We start from the raw sequence: 16826 nt of genomic DNA on the forward strand, positions 1-16826 counted from the left end.
GCGTGAGCAGGGTTCTGATGGGAACACGGCTGCAGCCACAGCCACGGCCTCAGCAGCGTGACCTCGGACGGGACCCGCTGTAGGCTTTTTTCACTTTAAAAAAAATAAGGGAGTGCAAAGTGCTTTGCAGGCTCATTCAGAATGCACGGGGTACGGAGGGGGATTTCAAACTTTATCTAGGTCAAACATCATCCAGGCAGGTTCACATCACAGCGACTGCAAGCTCAGCTCCCCCAGGAACACTGAGCAGCCTCGGAGCTCAGCGGGGCTCCCCCGTCCTTACCTTCAGCTTCTCGAAGCGATCGCTGAGCGACGCCACTTGGTGGTCCCGGTGGCGGCCCACCAGTTTACATAAGGCACAGATGAGCTGGTCGTCAGCCACACAGTACATGTTCACCTTCTCGTTCTCGTGCTCCAGGCACGTCAGCCCGCGCAGGTGCGCGTCGGGCACGGGCTCCACCAGCCGGTGGCTGGTGAAGGGTTTCTTGTTGGGGTGGGTGGCCCGCAGGCAGCGGTCGCAGTAGGACACCTCGCAGGTGATGCAGGTCTTGACGGCGTCGCGGGGCGGGTCCTGCTCGCAGAACTGGCAGGCGATCCTCTCGCCGGCCACGGACATGGTAGGGCTGCCGCGGAAGGTCCTCTCGCGGCGGCTCTCGCTCGGGGAGTTGGGGCCGCTCAGCGACGCCTTCTGGAAGCGGTCGATGATGTTCTGCAGGGTCACATTCCTCTTGAGGCCCTCCAGGCCCCGGTGGTTGAGGGAGATGACATAGCGGCACGTCGGGCACTGGAAGGCGGCGATGGGCTCGATGGACTCGCCGGAGGAGCAGCTGGACACCAGGATGCGGTGGGCACAGCTGAAACAGAGGCTGTGGGCACAGGGCAGCAGGAGGGGGTCCTCAAATAACTCCAGACAGATTGGGCAGGTCAATTCTGACTCCAGTGTTTCCATCTTTAGTTAACACAATCCTGATTCAGCATCAAAAACCAGGGAAGGTGGTCAGGAACCTGCAAGGGAGGAGAGCAGAGACGTGAGGCTACAGCTGCACTCCTGGGCTGCTCCTCTCCCCCAGCAGCAGGTTCCTGGGGGGTCGGTCACCCCCACAACACCCTGACACCGTGTCCAGCACAGCCTGCAGCTGTCTCACCCCATGTGGAGCACAGCCTGCAGCTGCAGCGGGGCAGCAGCCGAATGCAGGGGACGGGGGACGAGGAACAGCAGCTCCTCTGACAACTTCCAGCCCAGCCAGGGCAGGACCTGGACCATAAGGCTGGAGACAAAACCAGGGGAAAGCACATGATTTCGTGTTTGTGTTTGTGTGTGCTGCCAAGGGCCGTGCTGGCGTTCCACGGAGAAGGGCTGCTCTGCATGGCACAGATAAACCTCTTAACATCCCCTGCAGCTCCAGGCCTGCTTCTGCTGAAGGGGAAAAGGCAAATCAAGTCGTGGAAACTCTGAGCAGAGCAGGTTGGGAGCTCTTCACATCTCATCCTGCTCCCTGCTTTTCCTGGCCATTGCTTTTTGGAGCAGGGTGGGGAGGGCAGAGCAGCAAAATTATAGTCGGCAAACTTCCACTGCTGGCTGTCCTTTGCCGCACTCCACAACAGCCAGGGATGCCTAAATCAACTCCAGCTGGAGGCAAACAAGCTGTATTTTTAGCTCCCTTCCCTTGCACATGGCTGGAAACAGCTCCCAGCAGGCGACTCAACCTGCTGCTCCCAACTCGGTTTGGGGAGCGGCAGGAGCTGCACCCCGAGCGCTGCCCGGCCTCTGCCCAGCAGCTCTGAAGTGACACAGAAGCAGACCCAGCCTCTCCTCCCTCACCTGCCCGCTGTGGGGTCCCTGCTCGTGGGTGTGGGGAGAGCCCACGGCCACAGGGAGCCCTCAGCCCGGCCCTGCTGTGGGAACTGAGCCGTGGGGAGCACCGTGGTGCCAGCCCAGCCCTGCTTTCACCAGGAACAGCCTGCTGTGCTGCCCAGGCTCTGCTGGGCACCACAGGAAAAACCCTTCCCTGGGAGCCGTGCCCAGGGCAGCTGTGCCTGCCACATCCCTGCTCCAGGCCAGGCTGGAAGGGACTTGAAGCCACCTGGTCTAGGGGAAGGTGTCCCTGCCCAGGGCAGGGGACTGGAACTGGGTGAGCTTTAAGGTCCTTCCAACCCAAACCAGTCTGGGATTCAATGAGAAAGGGCTGTAAGCCAAGTGTAGGGGGCAGCAGCAGGAGAGGGTCTGGCTGCCCAAAGCCCCAGGCTGCTGCCAGCACCTGCAAATGGCACAGGTGCCACACTGGGACCTGCCAGCCCTGTCCCACCCATCGGCTCCATCACCCCCACCACCTCCTCCCTGCTGGCTGAAATGGGACTGGCAGGTGCCTGGAGGAACCCTGAGCTCTTCCCTGCCCAAGGGGCTTACAAATAAATCCACTGGATATTTTGATACGTTCGTGCTGCAGCAGCTCTTGCTGGCCAAAAGCAGCCTTGCACACACATACACAGGTTTAAAATTATCTTTCTTTTCCCCAAGAGAGCCAGTGGAGAAGTCAGAAAGCAGAGGAGCACGAGGGCTCCCCGAGCTGCAGCCTGGCAGGATGAGGGGTCCCCGTGCTCCAGGCACCCCCTGGCACTGGGGCTGCCAAACCTCCTCGCTGTGCCAGGCACTGGGGACACAGCCTGGCCCTCGCAGCCCCAAACCCCACTGCACGAGCCCCTCCTGCCACCCCACATCATCCACTCACCCTCCCCAGGCAGCAAACACACAGATGGAAACAAAAAGAAAGGACAAGAACACGATTTCACAGCCTGACCAAGACTGGGGGAAGAATTTAAAGATCAGGATTGGTGTGAGAGGCTCCCCAACACCCTGCCAGCACCAGCTGTCCTGCGGAGCAGCATCTCGCACTCCCACAACATCCAACACCAGCCTTCACACACGGCTCCACTGCTACCCACGGGAAAACAACACAACAAGTTTAAACAGCCTTTGGTTTTGTTACCAAGGGACATTTGTACACTTATCTTGTTCTCCTCGATGGGACAACAGCTTTTACCTGCGACATATCCAAGGGGAGCCCCAGGCTGGGACAGCAGGAGCCCCCTTGGAGGCGTGGAGGAGGCACAGGAGCCTCCAGGGCAGGACAGAACAGGGACAGGAACCTGCTCCAGGGCAGGACAGAACAGGGCCAGGAGCCTCCAAGGCAGGGCAGAACAGGGACAGGAACCTGCCTGGGGGTGCAGGAGCCCCCTCGGAGGAGGGAGGGGACCCCAGCTCCACGATGCTGCACCTGGCAAAGCTGCCATGCTGCCAGCAGAGCCTTTCATGCCTCTCACTTTGATGTTCTCTTTGATGTCCAGGACTGACACAGCACAAGGAATAGCTGATTAGATTAAAATCTGCTTTCTTTAGAGTCATTAACTCCCTAAATACAAAAGTTATAAAATACTGTTTACAGACAGCCCCGTGTCACTCGTGCCCAAGGGCCAGTGGCTCTGTCCATGCTGGCCTGTGATGATGACTGCAGCAGCAGCAGCAGGTTAACAACACCTCACATCCAACCAAACTCTTCTGTGTTGATCTGAGCTTTGCCCAAAACCGAGGGAAAAGAGAGGTGGGGGAAGAAAACAATCAGGGACAAAACAGAATAAACAGGGAGGGCAGCGAAGCCCAGGGTGGGCAGAGCTGAGCGTGACGCAGGGCCAGTGCAGGTCCTCTGGGACACAGTGGCCACTGCTTTTAGCTCCAGCCTGGAGCAGCAGGAGCGTGCTGAGGGTACACAGGTTGCCCTTGGCGAGTGACACCAGAGGTTCTCGGATACAAAGGCTCCCCCACCCCTTCTCCCAAATTACAGGTTTCCCAATATCCCAGCAATATCCCTGCCTCAAGCTCATGGTTTGCCAGGAGATGCAGAGGTCTGGCACCAAGGGAAGGAGGAAGGAGAACCATGGAAGGAGGGATGCTGCCACATCACCCCACCCGTACCTGGGGACATCCTGGTGTTCATCACCTGAGGCCACAGGCAGCCAACCCAAAATTCACACTTTCCCCTCGAGCAACATCCAGGCCCCATTTTTACCCGGTTTTCCAAGTCTACATAAAAGTCCCTCTGGTCTCCCCCAGCACCAGCCCTGGGCAGAGTTTGGCCAGCCTTCAGTCCCACATCAGGACAGCCAGACCTGTCCAGACAAACATTAATTCTGCAGGTTGGTACTTTCCACACCAAGTATGATTATTATTTATTTCCCCTCCCCGTTTTTAACCCTGTTATTTTGTTTTCCTTCCCCTCCCCCCCAAAAAAGCTCCAGTTGAGATTGCTCAGCCCCTCCCAAGCATGAGGCTCTAGAAGAGCTATGCTGCTCCACCCGTGCATTAACGAAAAAAGTAATAAAATATGGCAACCCTTTCCTTAATTGGCTCGGTGACAGCAGGATACAAAATCTGGGCAGCAGTTGTCTCTGTGCTTTTTGTTGTCCTGGGGAAAATGAGTTCAAAGCTGGCTCAGTGCTGAGGGAGGAGGAACAGCCCGTGCAGCAGCCCCATCGTGCTGGAGGAGCCCAGCACAGCCCCCACGGCAGCAGGGAGCTGCAGCTCCAGGGGGAGAGGTCCCCCCTGCACCTCCCCAGCTCTGCCAATGCTCTCCTGCCAGCTCAGCCTTCCCAAACAGCTCCCCTGAACCTGCCCCTGGGATGGGATGTCCAGGAGAAACAGGGTCCTGCAAGGGAACACAGCCCCAGCTGCGCCACCAGCAGCAGCTTCTGACCCAAGGAGGGACAGGGGAGACCACAGGGCTCCTCCAGCCAGTTCACATCCACCATTACCTGTTTCTTCTGTGCTTTATTTGCATCAGCCGTGCACATTTAACAGCGAATTTGAAGCTCAAAGCTGCAGCCAGCACAGAGCATCCCTCAGCCAGGCCAGCACAGAGTGAGCCCTGGCCACATCACGGCCTCCACTGCTCCCTCCCAGCACACCTGAACACACCAGACAGAACTTGGCCTTTCCTCCCACCACTCCCACTGTAATAACTCCACAGATTTGTCTGAGGCTTTCTGAAAATCCCAGTGATCCATCTCCCAGCTGCCTTCCACGACCACTTTATTGCTGTACTAGAAAAGGAACACCACCTGCTGCAGCTAAACCGGATTCCCCCTATAACAGCCAGTCCCTAACCCATCAAACTGAAACACCATTTCCGTACCAGCTTTAATTATTTTCCCAGCCAATTTGCCTGGTGCTAAAGCAAGGTTGCTCCACGTAATTCCCACTGCTCTCGCTGCATCTCTTGAATAAGGACAGAGCCGGGAGGCTGCGTTCCCATGCAGCACTTCCCTTCAATGAGAGACCCCTGAGCAGTGCAGCTGCTCCATTCTTAAACCCTCCAGGAGCCACCAGAGCCCAGCAGGCACTGGCTGTCTGTGCTCTTTAACTCCTCCATTCGCACAGCACCTTATTCCCTCTGGGAATTTCACCTTCATCGCTGCCTTCACTGATGGGATGAGAACATTCTGCTCCATCACAAAATCCCCTCAACTCCTGAATGTCTCCTGTCAGGCTCCAAGGTTGGGAAGGGCTGTCTTGAGTTTCCTGCATGGGACAAGGATGCTCCATCTAAAGCCTACAGGGGACATTATGGGGCAATTCCCACTGCCACCCTGTGGGAACCTTCCCCTGCCATCTCCCTCCGTGGCCTGAAGGTTGACAGGACACAAAAGGCCCAGGGCACCCCTCCAGCCCCTCAGCTGTGGCAGGTCCCTGGAGCACAGCACGGCTGCCTCCAGTTCCTGGGGAAGCCACACGGCCCCCAGCACTTCCCTCCCTAACCCACAAAACCTGCAGCAGCCAGCCTCAGGCTCTGGCAGGTCACAGCCCATGGCAACCCTCCTTCCCACACACTGCATGTCTGTCCATCTCTCCATCCATCCATCCACACATCCATCCATCCATGGATCCATCCATCATCCATCATCCATCCATCCATCCATCATCCATCATCCATCCATCCATCCATCATCCATCATCCATCCATCCATCATCCATCCATCATCCATCCATCCATCCATCATCCATCCATCATCCATCCATCATCCATCCATCATCCATCCATCATCCATCATCCATCCATCCATCATCCATCCATCCATCATCCATCCATCATCCATCCATCCATGGATCCATCCATCCATGGATCCATCCATCCATCATCCATCCATCATCCATCCATCATCCATCCATCATCCATCCATCATCCATCCATCATCCATCCATCCATGGATCCATCCATCCATCATCCATCCATCATCCATCCATCCATGGATCCATCCATCCATCATCCATCCATCCATGGATCCATCCATCATCCATCCATCATCCATCCATCATCCATCCATCCATGGATCCATCCATCATCCATCATCCATCCATCATCCATCCATCCATCATCCATCCATCCATCATCCATCCATCCTCCATCATCCATCATCCATCCATCATCCATCCATCCATCCTCCATCCATCATCCATCATCCATCCATCCATCCTTCACCCATCCTTCATCCATCCATCCTCCATCATCCATCATCCATCCATCATCCATCCATCCATCATCCATCCATCCATCATCCATCATCCATCCATCCATCATCCATCCATCATCCATCCATCCATCCATCATCCATCCATCATCCATCCATCCATCCATCATCCATCCATCCATCATCCATCCATCATCCATCCATCCATCATCCATCCATCATCCATCCATCATCCATCCATCATCCATCCATCATCCATCCATCATCCATCCATCCTTCATCCATCCATCCTTCATCCATCCATCCATCCATCCATCATCCATCCATCCATCATCCATCCATCCATCATCCATCCATCCATCATCCATCCATCCATCATCCATCCATCATCCATCCATCCATCATCCATCCATCATCCATCCATCCTCCATCATCCATCATCCATCCATCATCCATCCATCATCCATCCATCATCCATCCATCCATCATCCATCCATCCCATTCCCCCTGCAATGTTCAAACCCACAGTCCCTGCCCCTCTGCCAGCCCAGCTCTGGGGCTGTAACCTTGGCTGAAGCTGGGGTGTCACAGTGATGCTGAGGGCTGGGAGGGGGCCGTGGCACTGCCAGGGACAGCTGCAGGGACGTGGCTTCAGTGGGAGCAGAGCCACCTTCCCAAGGCCATGGCAGATGTCAGTGAGCCCTTCCAGCCTGGCCCTTGAGAAACGCAGCTGAGGACTGGGCATGCCACCAAGCTGGGACATCCAGCACTCACAGAACAGGGTCAGGGGAGCAAGAGGGGATCCAGAGGGGCTCCAGAGGGGCACAAGGGGGGCTCCAGGGGGACCTCCAGAGGGGCTCCAGAGGGGCTTGGAGCTGCAGCCTGAAGGCTCTGGCCGGTCCCTGCTGGCTCAGGGCTGCCTGCTGGGGCTCCCAAGAGCACATGTGTCCCCAAGGGAACACAGCCTGCCTGTGCCAGCGGCTCAGGGGCAGCAGGACAGCAGCAGCTCCCAGCCCCTGGCAGACCCCAGGAGATGCAGCAGCTGTGTGTGGGGGCTGTGGGTCAGCCTTGTCACTGTCCTGACCCTCGCCACCCTCCCCACAAGGACAGATCTGCTGCGCTTCCCCCAGATACCACGGAGCCGGGAAATCCAGGGGCCATTGTGCTGCTCTCTGAGGTTAAATATATCTGCACAGCTCCTTGGGCTGCATTCCTGGGAGGTGGGAAGGATAAACAAGACTTCCTGCAGGAACTGGAGACAATGGGGGGATAATTAGTGCTACTGCCCAGTGCAGAAACAAAACAGGTAGCAGATATTTTGGACTTTTACACCCTCCTTCCCCCACCCCAATGCCCAGAAAGAGGCACTGGGCTGGTGTGACCATGCTCCCGGACCAGCTAAAAGAGATTAATGATTTAAAGGGAGGGAAGCTGGTGAAGCCTGGGGCTTCACCATTCCAGGACAAGTCTTGGGGACACGGAGACACGTTTCTCCAGAGGCAGCCCAGCTCCAGCTGGGGGCTGTGGGGCCCATACTGCATGAGCTGATCAGACTCAGGGTCCCAGCAGAGGAGCTCTGGGGATGGAGCTCACACGTGTGCCCCAGCCAGTGATGCTGTTCCACATCAGCCACCAGCCAACCCTGCAAGGAGAGCTCCAGCACCACTGCAGGGAGGGACCCAGTGCCACAGGGACCCCATGAGCCCCACAGGGACAGGACCCCCACGCCTTCCTCCACAGCCAGACAGAGATCTGCTCTTCCTAGTTACCCTCTCTTTGTTCCAGAGAAGGCCCAACTAGGCCTTGTTTTCAAACCACAGCGATCTTTAATCCTTTTTCCTACCCCTTGGGAGTGCAGATTTCCCAGTCCTCCTCCCGGATGTGGGATGACACAGGAGCCAGGGCTCCCTGGACACTTTTCCAGAGCATTACACAGGTCATTTAAAGCCTTTCAAGACAAAATGCTCCCGCGCCCTGAGGTGACTCAAACCATTAGCATCTCTTTGGGGACGCCTCTGCTGCTGCACAGGAACACTTCTGCCCGTCATCACAAAATAAAATACATTTATAAACAAAAAAGCACTGATTCCCCTTGGCTCAGCTCCCCCTGCAATATCCCCTGTCACGGGGTCCCTAGAGAGAGGACGAGGCTCCAGCACACAGAAGGGACAGGTTTGGCAGAGCCACCGGCTGTCCCCATGTCCCACGCTCTGCTCTGAATGTCACCGGTGTCCTTCACACTTTATGAAGCACATCAAAGGATGCTCCACCAGCCACACCCCTGGGAGCAGCCCCAGGTTCACTCCCCAGCACCCAGGAGGGGCTTCCCGAGCCAAGGGCAGCAGCAGGATGGGACTGGGGCTGAAGGAGGCTGGAGCTCACAGAGCCAGGGGAGAACCACGCAGCTCACCCCATGGACCAGCCTGTGGCAATGGAGCAGGGAACAGCCCTGAGCCCAGCCCAGGCTGCACCCCAGAGCACACCAAACAACACCCACCATGCCCAGCCTGGCTGGAGGACCTGGGCCGTGCTGGCTGCTTCCATCTCCCACTCCTGGCCCGCCTGGCTCCACCACTCTGCCTCTCCCAACTTCTGCCCCCCGCTCTGAGGGGCAGCCCAGGTAATTTTGGCAGCTCGCAGGAGCTGTGGATGCAGCCGCCATCCCTTCCAGCTCTGCTCAGCTGCATTCAGGAGATGAAGCAGGTGACTACAAAGGTGATCTCCTCCTGCCATCCCCGCTCCCTCCTGGGGGCTGCTGGAGGGAAGTTCTGGCACAGACAATACCTGCTCTCACACACTGATGAGTTCTTTAATGATCTCAAAGGAACCCAAAACGTTCCGAACTTTGCATTTGTCACAATCACAGAGGGTTCCAGAGCCTCCCTGGGGGTTTGACACACCAGAGCACCTGGCAGTCCAGTTCCCCGTGGGAACGGCTGTGGCTCCAGACAGGCACAGCTCCCGGCTGCTGAGGAATGACACCAGTTCCTGGGGTGCTGGGGGAGCACAGCCCTCTGCAGGTCACCCCAGCACTGACCACAACGGTGCCCACAGGCTTGGCAAAGTCCTGACAGGAGCAGAAGGGTTTTCAAAAACCCCTCCTTTAAAAAATCACTAGTGTTATGTCTATAGATATAAATTGAGTGTGGCAGGCCCATGGTCTCCCTCATGCAAGTGCTGGGGCACTGAGCAGCACCACAGGGACACTGCCACCACCACAGGGACACTGCCACCACCACCTCAGGGACACTGCCACCACCTCAGGGACACTGCCACCACCACAGGGACACTGCCACCACCACCTCAGGGACACTGCCACCACCACCTCAGGGACACTGCCACCACCACAGGGACACTGCCACCACCACCACAGGGGCACTGCCACCACCACAGGGGCACTGCCACCACCACCACAGGGGCACTGCCACCACCACCACCACAGGGACACTGCCACCACCACAGTGTGACGCTGACTCTCAGATCAGCACACCAGTGTGAGCAGCAGCCTGAGCCAGAAGAGCAGCCAGCCAGAGCCCCAGTCTGTCCCTTGGGAAGTGCAGAGCCAGGTCACCCTGCAGCTCAAACCCCCAGGGCCAGGGAGAGCAGCTGCCCACAGCCCCACACCTCCAGCTCCAAGGCTGGTGCTACTGCCCCAGCCCACCCTGCTCTGGGAGCATCCTTGGGACCTCCCTTCCCTGCCTCGCTGCATTCAGCCCTGTTACACAACCACGTTTGTGGGGTTCCTTGAGGATCAGCCATGAAATGCATTTAAGCTGCTCTGTGTCTCTTTGAAGAAGAAAGCTAATTTATTCCTCACTATCGCTGCTGTGGGCTGCACCTTGGAGAGCTGGCACGTTCCCACCTCCCCTGTGCCCCCAGAGAACCCCTCCCCAGCCAGGCCTCTGCCTCCTGCCCCAGTGTTTCCCCCTTCAGTCACCCAACTCAACACTGGGTTTGTGTATTAAAGCAAAATGTAATTTCTAGGCCATTACCCCAACATGGTCTATTTCCTGCATCTGCAAAACGAGAGACAGACTGAGCAATTCATTTCCCTCTTAGACACGAATCTCAGTTATAAACAACAATAATGACATTGCACAGAGGCATGAAGCCCTTTCCTTTTGGAATCCCATGGAAAGTGCGTGAAGCTGGGGACCCCAACGCAGCTGGCACATGGACCTGCTGTATGTGCTCCCACATGGATGCAGCACAAATCCCTTGGATCTGCCCTCAGAATCTCAGTGATGCAGCAAGTTTCCATTTATTTCTCACACTGGCTTTTCACAAGTCTGTGGGTTTTCCTTCTCCCCCTCTAGCACAGTCGCCAGACAGTGAGATCTATAAAATACAGTTTTGAGACCTGAGAGTTTGCAGCATCCAACTGCAACATCTGTAAAAAAACCCAGAAAATCAAAAACTCCAACTCCTCTAAACAAACACAAACCCCACAGAGCTCTCCCCTCCCTCTCCCCCACTTCCCTTCAGTCACTCTACTCTTTTGAGAGTACAAAACTCAGCAGCAGTTTAACCCACACAGTGACAGCAGCATCCCCGTTCATTCAGGGCCTCTCTGGCTGAGACTCCATTGCAAGCGGATCCCACCCGCACCCTTTTCCTGTCCAAGGGTGGAAATCCCACGGGAAATGCCCAAGGGAAGCAAAGCAGATGCCACCACCCAGCCAGGAAGACCTGGTTCCCGCAGCAGCAGCTCCTCCCTGGGACCTCCCAGCCAGAACAGCTTCAAAAACAAACAGCTTCCATCAGAATCACCACGGGCCTTTTCCACGCTGCTCTGAGACACTGCCCCGCTTCAGCACAGCCCAAAATGCTCCTGGAGCGTGCCAGGGCAGCCCTGGCTGAGGTGGGAGCAGACACAGAACACAGCGAGCTTTCCCACAGCCCTGGGCAATGGGGACCTGATGGCACCTGCAGGGGGACAGTGTCCCCTCCCCAGCCCTGGGCAATGGGGACCTGATGGCACCTGCAGGGGGACAGTGTCCCCTCCCCAGCCCTGGGCCCTGGAGCAGCCACCTGGGGACAGGTGTAGCACCAGGGGACACCTGGGACAGCCCAGTCCCCTAGGAGCAAACACACACAGAAGAAAGGGACGTCATCTAGGGGGAGGGAAGGGGGGACAGGGCCATGATATTTAGGTTGGACATCAGGAAATGTTTTTTCACCCAGCAGGTGACACTGGGACAGGCCCTCCAGGGAAGTGGCGATGGCTCCAAGGCTGCTGGAGCTCAAAAAGCACTTGGACAACGCTTTCAGGCAGAGGATGAGATTCTTGGGGTGTCAGTGCAGGGCCAGGAATTTTCCTTAATGATCCTGACGGGTCCCTTCCAACTCGGGCTATTCCGTGATTGCGTGAGAGGGATGACAGCAGCACAGCCCACATGACACGGGGACCAGTGAGCTGCATGGGGCTGACCAGCACCGCAGCTGAGACTGCAAGAAAAGGAGATAAAAAGTGGTCCAGCCTGAGCCCCCCACCAGCATCCCAGATTTCTGTCACTCAGCCCCATTCCCACACCAGAGCAGTCCTGGGGGCCAGCAGCCCACTCCTGTCCTTGCTGTGCTGATGGGCATTACTGGGGGCTGGGGGCTGCCTTCCCCTCAGCTGGGAGCCCCAGAAAACAAGGGCAAGGCTGTCCCCAGCCTGGCCACAGGGCAGGGGCCAGAGGCAGGCAGTGATGGAGTGCCAGCGAGCACAATCGGCCGCTTCCTGAGAAAGAGCGGCGCGTCCCTGAGGCACAAAAAGGGCAATTCTGCCACTGGCCACGCTCCCTGCGCCAGGGGCTGGGACACAGACGGGGAAAGGGCAGATGCTGAAGCCACCACATCCTGCCGGGGCTGGCAGGGCCCCAGTGGCACCCCACAAGCCGGGGCTGCAGCCGTGCCCCACATCCCCCCAAGGACACCACAGGCACGAGCGCCAGGCTCAGCCCTGGCACGAAGGCGCAGCCCCACGGTTCCAGCACTGCGGGAACGCAGGCACCGGGACCCGAGGAGCCGCGGCACAAGGCGCCTTTCAGAGCCACACAGACACACCATTCTCCCGGCCGTGACCTCCCTGCCCTGGCATTTTTGGGAGCCAGGCTCCGCAGCAGCAGCAGCAGCAGCAGCAGCAGCAGCAGCAGCAGCCCGAGGCCGGCCCTCAGCAGCCCCAGGAGGGGGCTCGATAATCAGAGGGGCTGGCACAAGATGCCGGCACAGCCAGGAGCTCCTCGGGCAAAGAACACCAAAAACAAGGGACAGCATCAACACAGGCTCCAGCCTCCCCAGGGCTTTGTCCCTCTCCAGGAGGGAGCTCAGGGGAGCGGGCACAGACCCCCTCACCCCAACGAGGGGAGCATTGGCCTCGGAGGGGCTCCGAGCAGGCTAAGGTGGGTTTGATACAGAAGATGTCTGTAATCAGCAGCAGCAGCTCCTTCCAGAGGAACAAAATAATCACACTGCTCATCAGCTTCATTTAATGAAGCAGCTGTGCAGCCTGCAGAGACAGTTCTGCTTCCAGCATCTCTGATGGGACAGCCTTGGTCACGCCAGTGACCGACCATCCTTTGGGATGCACCAAGCCCCTAAAGCCAGGGGCTGCCCAAGGGCTGAAAGGCTCAACGCCGCCCTCCCCACTACAGAAACCCCAACCAACAGCTCAGAAACCCACAGAGAGCCCAGGGGAGTGGCAGCATGGGTTTGGAAACACCTATCCACCCTAGAGGGGATGGAGCAGGAGACAACATAATCCTGGCTTTAAAAGTAAGTCATTTATCAATCTCACGTGGTCCCAGGGCCGATCCCACCCTGCTCACAAGCATGCACACACACCGACACACAGCCCTGAGCCTGTACCAGCGCAGCTCAGCCGGTGCACGCTTTGCAAGGCAGGGGTTTCTCACTCGCTGCAGCTCCATTTCTTTTGCAAAGCAGCATTTCCAAAGCAGGCAGGACGTGGGCTGTGCACAGGCACGGCCTCCCAGCCGCCATGAGGGCTGTGCAGGGCACAGACCCAGCTCGGATCGCAGCAGCCGGCACACCCAGGGCTCTGTAGCCACCTGCCTGAACCGAGACAGCTGCTGCTGTCGTTGGCATCAATTCATCCTTCCTCCTCGTGTTCCTGCTGCACTCACTGTCCTTTCCCGGGAGCATCCTCAGGGAGCATCCCCTCGGTGCGAGAGCATTCCAGCACCGCTGCCCAGGCCAGCCTCCCTCCTTCCCTCCCTCCGTGCTGTGGCCGGTTTTACCACCCCTAGGTGAGGGGCACAAGCCGAGCACGGAGCCTCGAGTCCGCTCCTCCACGGTGAAACGCAGCGGCGACAGCCTGAGCACGGAGGCGCGGGTCAGCGGCCGCCGCAGCCGGGGACAGGAGGGAAGGGCACTGCTGACCACATCACAAGGGGCACGGAGCAGCCCCAGCCCCGCCGCCAGGTCGGTGGCAGCTCCCAGATGTGCCAGACGCTGCCCGATGATGCCCCCCTGGCACCTGGAGCCGGGAGTGCCCTGCGCTCCGCCAGGCACCGCTGCCAGCTCCCACCCGGCTGCGGCAGCTCCTCCGGCAGAGCCGGTCTCCCTCCAGCCGCCTTCCGACAACAAAAGCTGAGCCGAAACCTCCGGGCTGGCTGGGGAGACCTGGGCGACAGCCAGGAAGGGCAGGAGCCATTAACGCCGGCGTGTCCGGACTTGAGGGAATGACGGAGCAACAACCGGAGCCATCTGCACTCCCCAGAAACTCCGCAGACCGCTGGCCAGAACGGCCCTCACCGCGCTCCAGCCCCCGCCAGCTGCGCACATGGGGGCAATAAACCTGCGGTTGGGATGTTTTTTGAGGCAAAACACGAAAATAAAGCGCGAGAAGGAGGTGTCACTCGGGCACGTCCTCCAGCAGCCGCACAATCCTCGGCGCAAGCGAACACGCTCCGCTGCCAGCTCGGCAGGGACACCCCGAAGCGCGGGCAGGACACGGGAAATGCTCCCGACCCCCGGTGCCCCGGGGGCAGCGCCCGCAGCCCCCCCCAGCCGCGGCCGTGGCGCTGCTCTGCGGCTTCCGAAGCGGCGGTCACGGAGCCCCGTAACTTCCCCGGCCCGGGAGTTCCTCGGCTTCCAGCCGCGCCGGGGGAACGGGAGCGGGGGCCTCGGGAGGACCAGGGCAGCTCCGGCCCCGCAGCGGCTCTGCGGCAGCGCCAGACGGCACCACAGACCGCGGGGTGCGGGCACGGGGCCGGGCGGCGGCGGGGACACGGTACTCGCCACCGTGAAACCCGGCCCCAGGGGATGGCGAGCCGGCCGCGGGATCCCGAGAGCCGCGGGCGGGGAGCCGGAGCCGGCGAGTTCGTGCCCGAAACGCACCGCCGCTCCCAGCAGGACGGCTCCCGGCGCACCGGGAAGGCCGCGGGAAGCCCGGGCGGGGACAGGCCACCCGGGGCTCGGCGCCAAGGGGCGGAAGGTCCCGGGGCGGGCTGGCAGACGCGCTCGGCAACCGGGAGTGGCGATCGGGAGCGGGGGGAGCCGGCAACGGCTCCCGGGAAGGGCGGCAGCCCTCCCCGCCCCGGCACTTGCTGCAAACCCGCCACAAGGGCCGCGCCGGGGCCCCGACGGCCGGTTCGGTGCTTCCTCCCGCCCCGGTACCTACCGGTGGGCCGCGGCATTCCCTCCCCGACTCGGTGCCGCCTACCCGCCCCGGTGCCGGTACCTACCGGCGGCCCGCGGGAGCCCGCCCGGCCCGGCCCGCCCCGCTGCCCCCGCCCGCCCCGGTGCCCGTACGTACCGGCGGCCCGCGGGAGCGCCCCCGCCGCTGCCCGGGCATCTTGGAGGCGCGGGGACACGGCGGCGGCGGCGGCGCGCGCGGGGCGGGCGGGGCGGGACCGCGCGCGCTCACGGGCCCCGCCCCGCCCTTAGGCCACGCCCCCCGCAGGTGAGACCGCCCGGAGCGGGGCGTGGGAACGATGGGAACCCCATGGGATCGGGATAGTGTGAGCTCTATGGGATCGGGATAGTGTGAGCCCTATGGGATCGGGATAGTGTGAGCTCTATGGGATCGGGATAGTGTGAGCTCTATGGGATCGGGATAGTGTGAGCTCTATGGGATCGGGATAGTGTGAGCTCTATGGGATCGGGATAGTGTGAGCTCCATGGGATCGGGATAGTGTGAGCTCTATGGGATCGGGATAGTGTGAGCTCTATGGGATCGGGATAGTGTGAGCTCTATGGGATCGGGATAGTGTGAGCTCTATGGGATCGGGATAGTGTGAGCCCCATGGGATCGGGATAGTGTGAGCTCTATGGGATCGGGATAGTGTGAGCTCTATGGGATCGGGATAGTGTGAGCTCTATGGGATCGGGATAGTGTGTGTGAGTGTGTGTGTGTGTCCTATGGGACAGGGACATTGTGCCCCATAGGGTCAGGACGTTGTGCCCCATGGGATCAGGACGTTGTGCCCCATAGGGTCAAGACGTTGTGCCCCATGGGATCAGGACGTTGTGCCCCATAGGGTCAGGACGTTGTGCCCCATGGGATCAGGACGTTGTGCCCCATAGGGTCAGGACGTTGTGCCCCATAGGGTCAGGACGTTGTGCCCCATAGGGTCAGGACGTTGTGCCCCATAGGGTCAGGACGTTGTGCCCCATGGGATCAGGACGTTGTGCCCCATAGGGTCAGGACGTTGTGCCCCATGGGATCAGGATGTTGTGCCCCATAGGGTCAGGACGTTGTGCCCCATAGGGTCAGGATGCCGTGTGTGTCCCTGTGTTCCCGTGGGGTGGGGGGGCAGTGTGTGTCCCTGTGAGGTGTGGGGAGCTGTGTGTTCCCATGCAATGCTCAGCGCTATTTGTCTGTTTTTGTGGCTTTGGTGAGGCTCGCTACCTTGGCAGCAGGTCTTTCAACGCATTTATTTTTTCTAAAGTGAAAAATGAATTAAATGGGGCCTTCACCACCCGGTTCAGCATCACAAAGGGACATCCCGGTGTTCTCCATACAAACCAGCTCTGGGTGAGGCTGGATTGTTACCTGTGCACGTACATATGTACCCACAGCAATAACATCAAAGGGAAACATGGGAGGGGGAACCCAGAACCGTAATTTATTCCTTGGTAATATGGGGACATGTGGCACAGGTTATTTATATTTGAAGGCTGCCCAGAGTGTAAAACGAGCCGTCTTTTAAAAATAAACACGAGGAGAATACATCCAGGCTCCTGGTGCGTCTGAAGGTGAGGCCGGGCGAGCTGCTGGCAGGTGCCGTGAGCCGGGGCCAGCGGGTGCCTGCGCTGTGACCTGAGCGCCATCGTCACTGCACACACACGGACACACG

General features: G+C 59.1%; 1 protein-coding gene across 4 annotated transcripts in view; it reads right to left on the bottom strand.

The window, feature by feature from the left end:
• MID2 (midline 2) overlaps positions 1–15375 on the bottom strand; it is a 62130-nt gene extending 46755 nt beyond the window's left edge. Inside the window, exons 1-2 of one of the 4 annotated variants that reach the window (XM_088062541.1) lie at positions 15284–15375; positions 284–1005 (exon numbers count right to left, since the gene is read on the bottom strand). In XM_088062541.1, coding sequence (XP_087918667.1) covers positions 284–949 — 666 coding nt within the window. In that variant the 5' untranslated portion in view covers positions 950–1005; positions 15284–15375. Of the gene's footprint in view, positions 1–283; positions 1006–13649; positions 13673–15148; positions 15230–15283 lie in introns of those variants that run through there. The other 3 variants (XM_088062542.1, XM_088062543.1, XM_014256542.2) reach the window with 3 other exon arrangements.
• Between the last annotated feature and the right edge of the window lie 1451 nt (positions 15376–16826).

The sequence above is a fragment of the Pseudopodoces humilis genome, chromosome 15, assembly GCF_049639895.1.
Source record: "Pseudopodoces humilis isolate 2021_Gansu_Grassland_sample_001 chromosome 15, ASM4963989v1, whole genome shotgun sequence".
In the NCBI taxonomy this organism is placed as follows: domain Eukaryota; kingdom Metazoa; phylum Chordata; class Aves; order Passeriformes; family Paridae; genus Pseudopodoces; species Pseudopodoces humilis.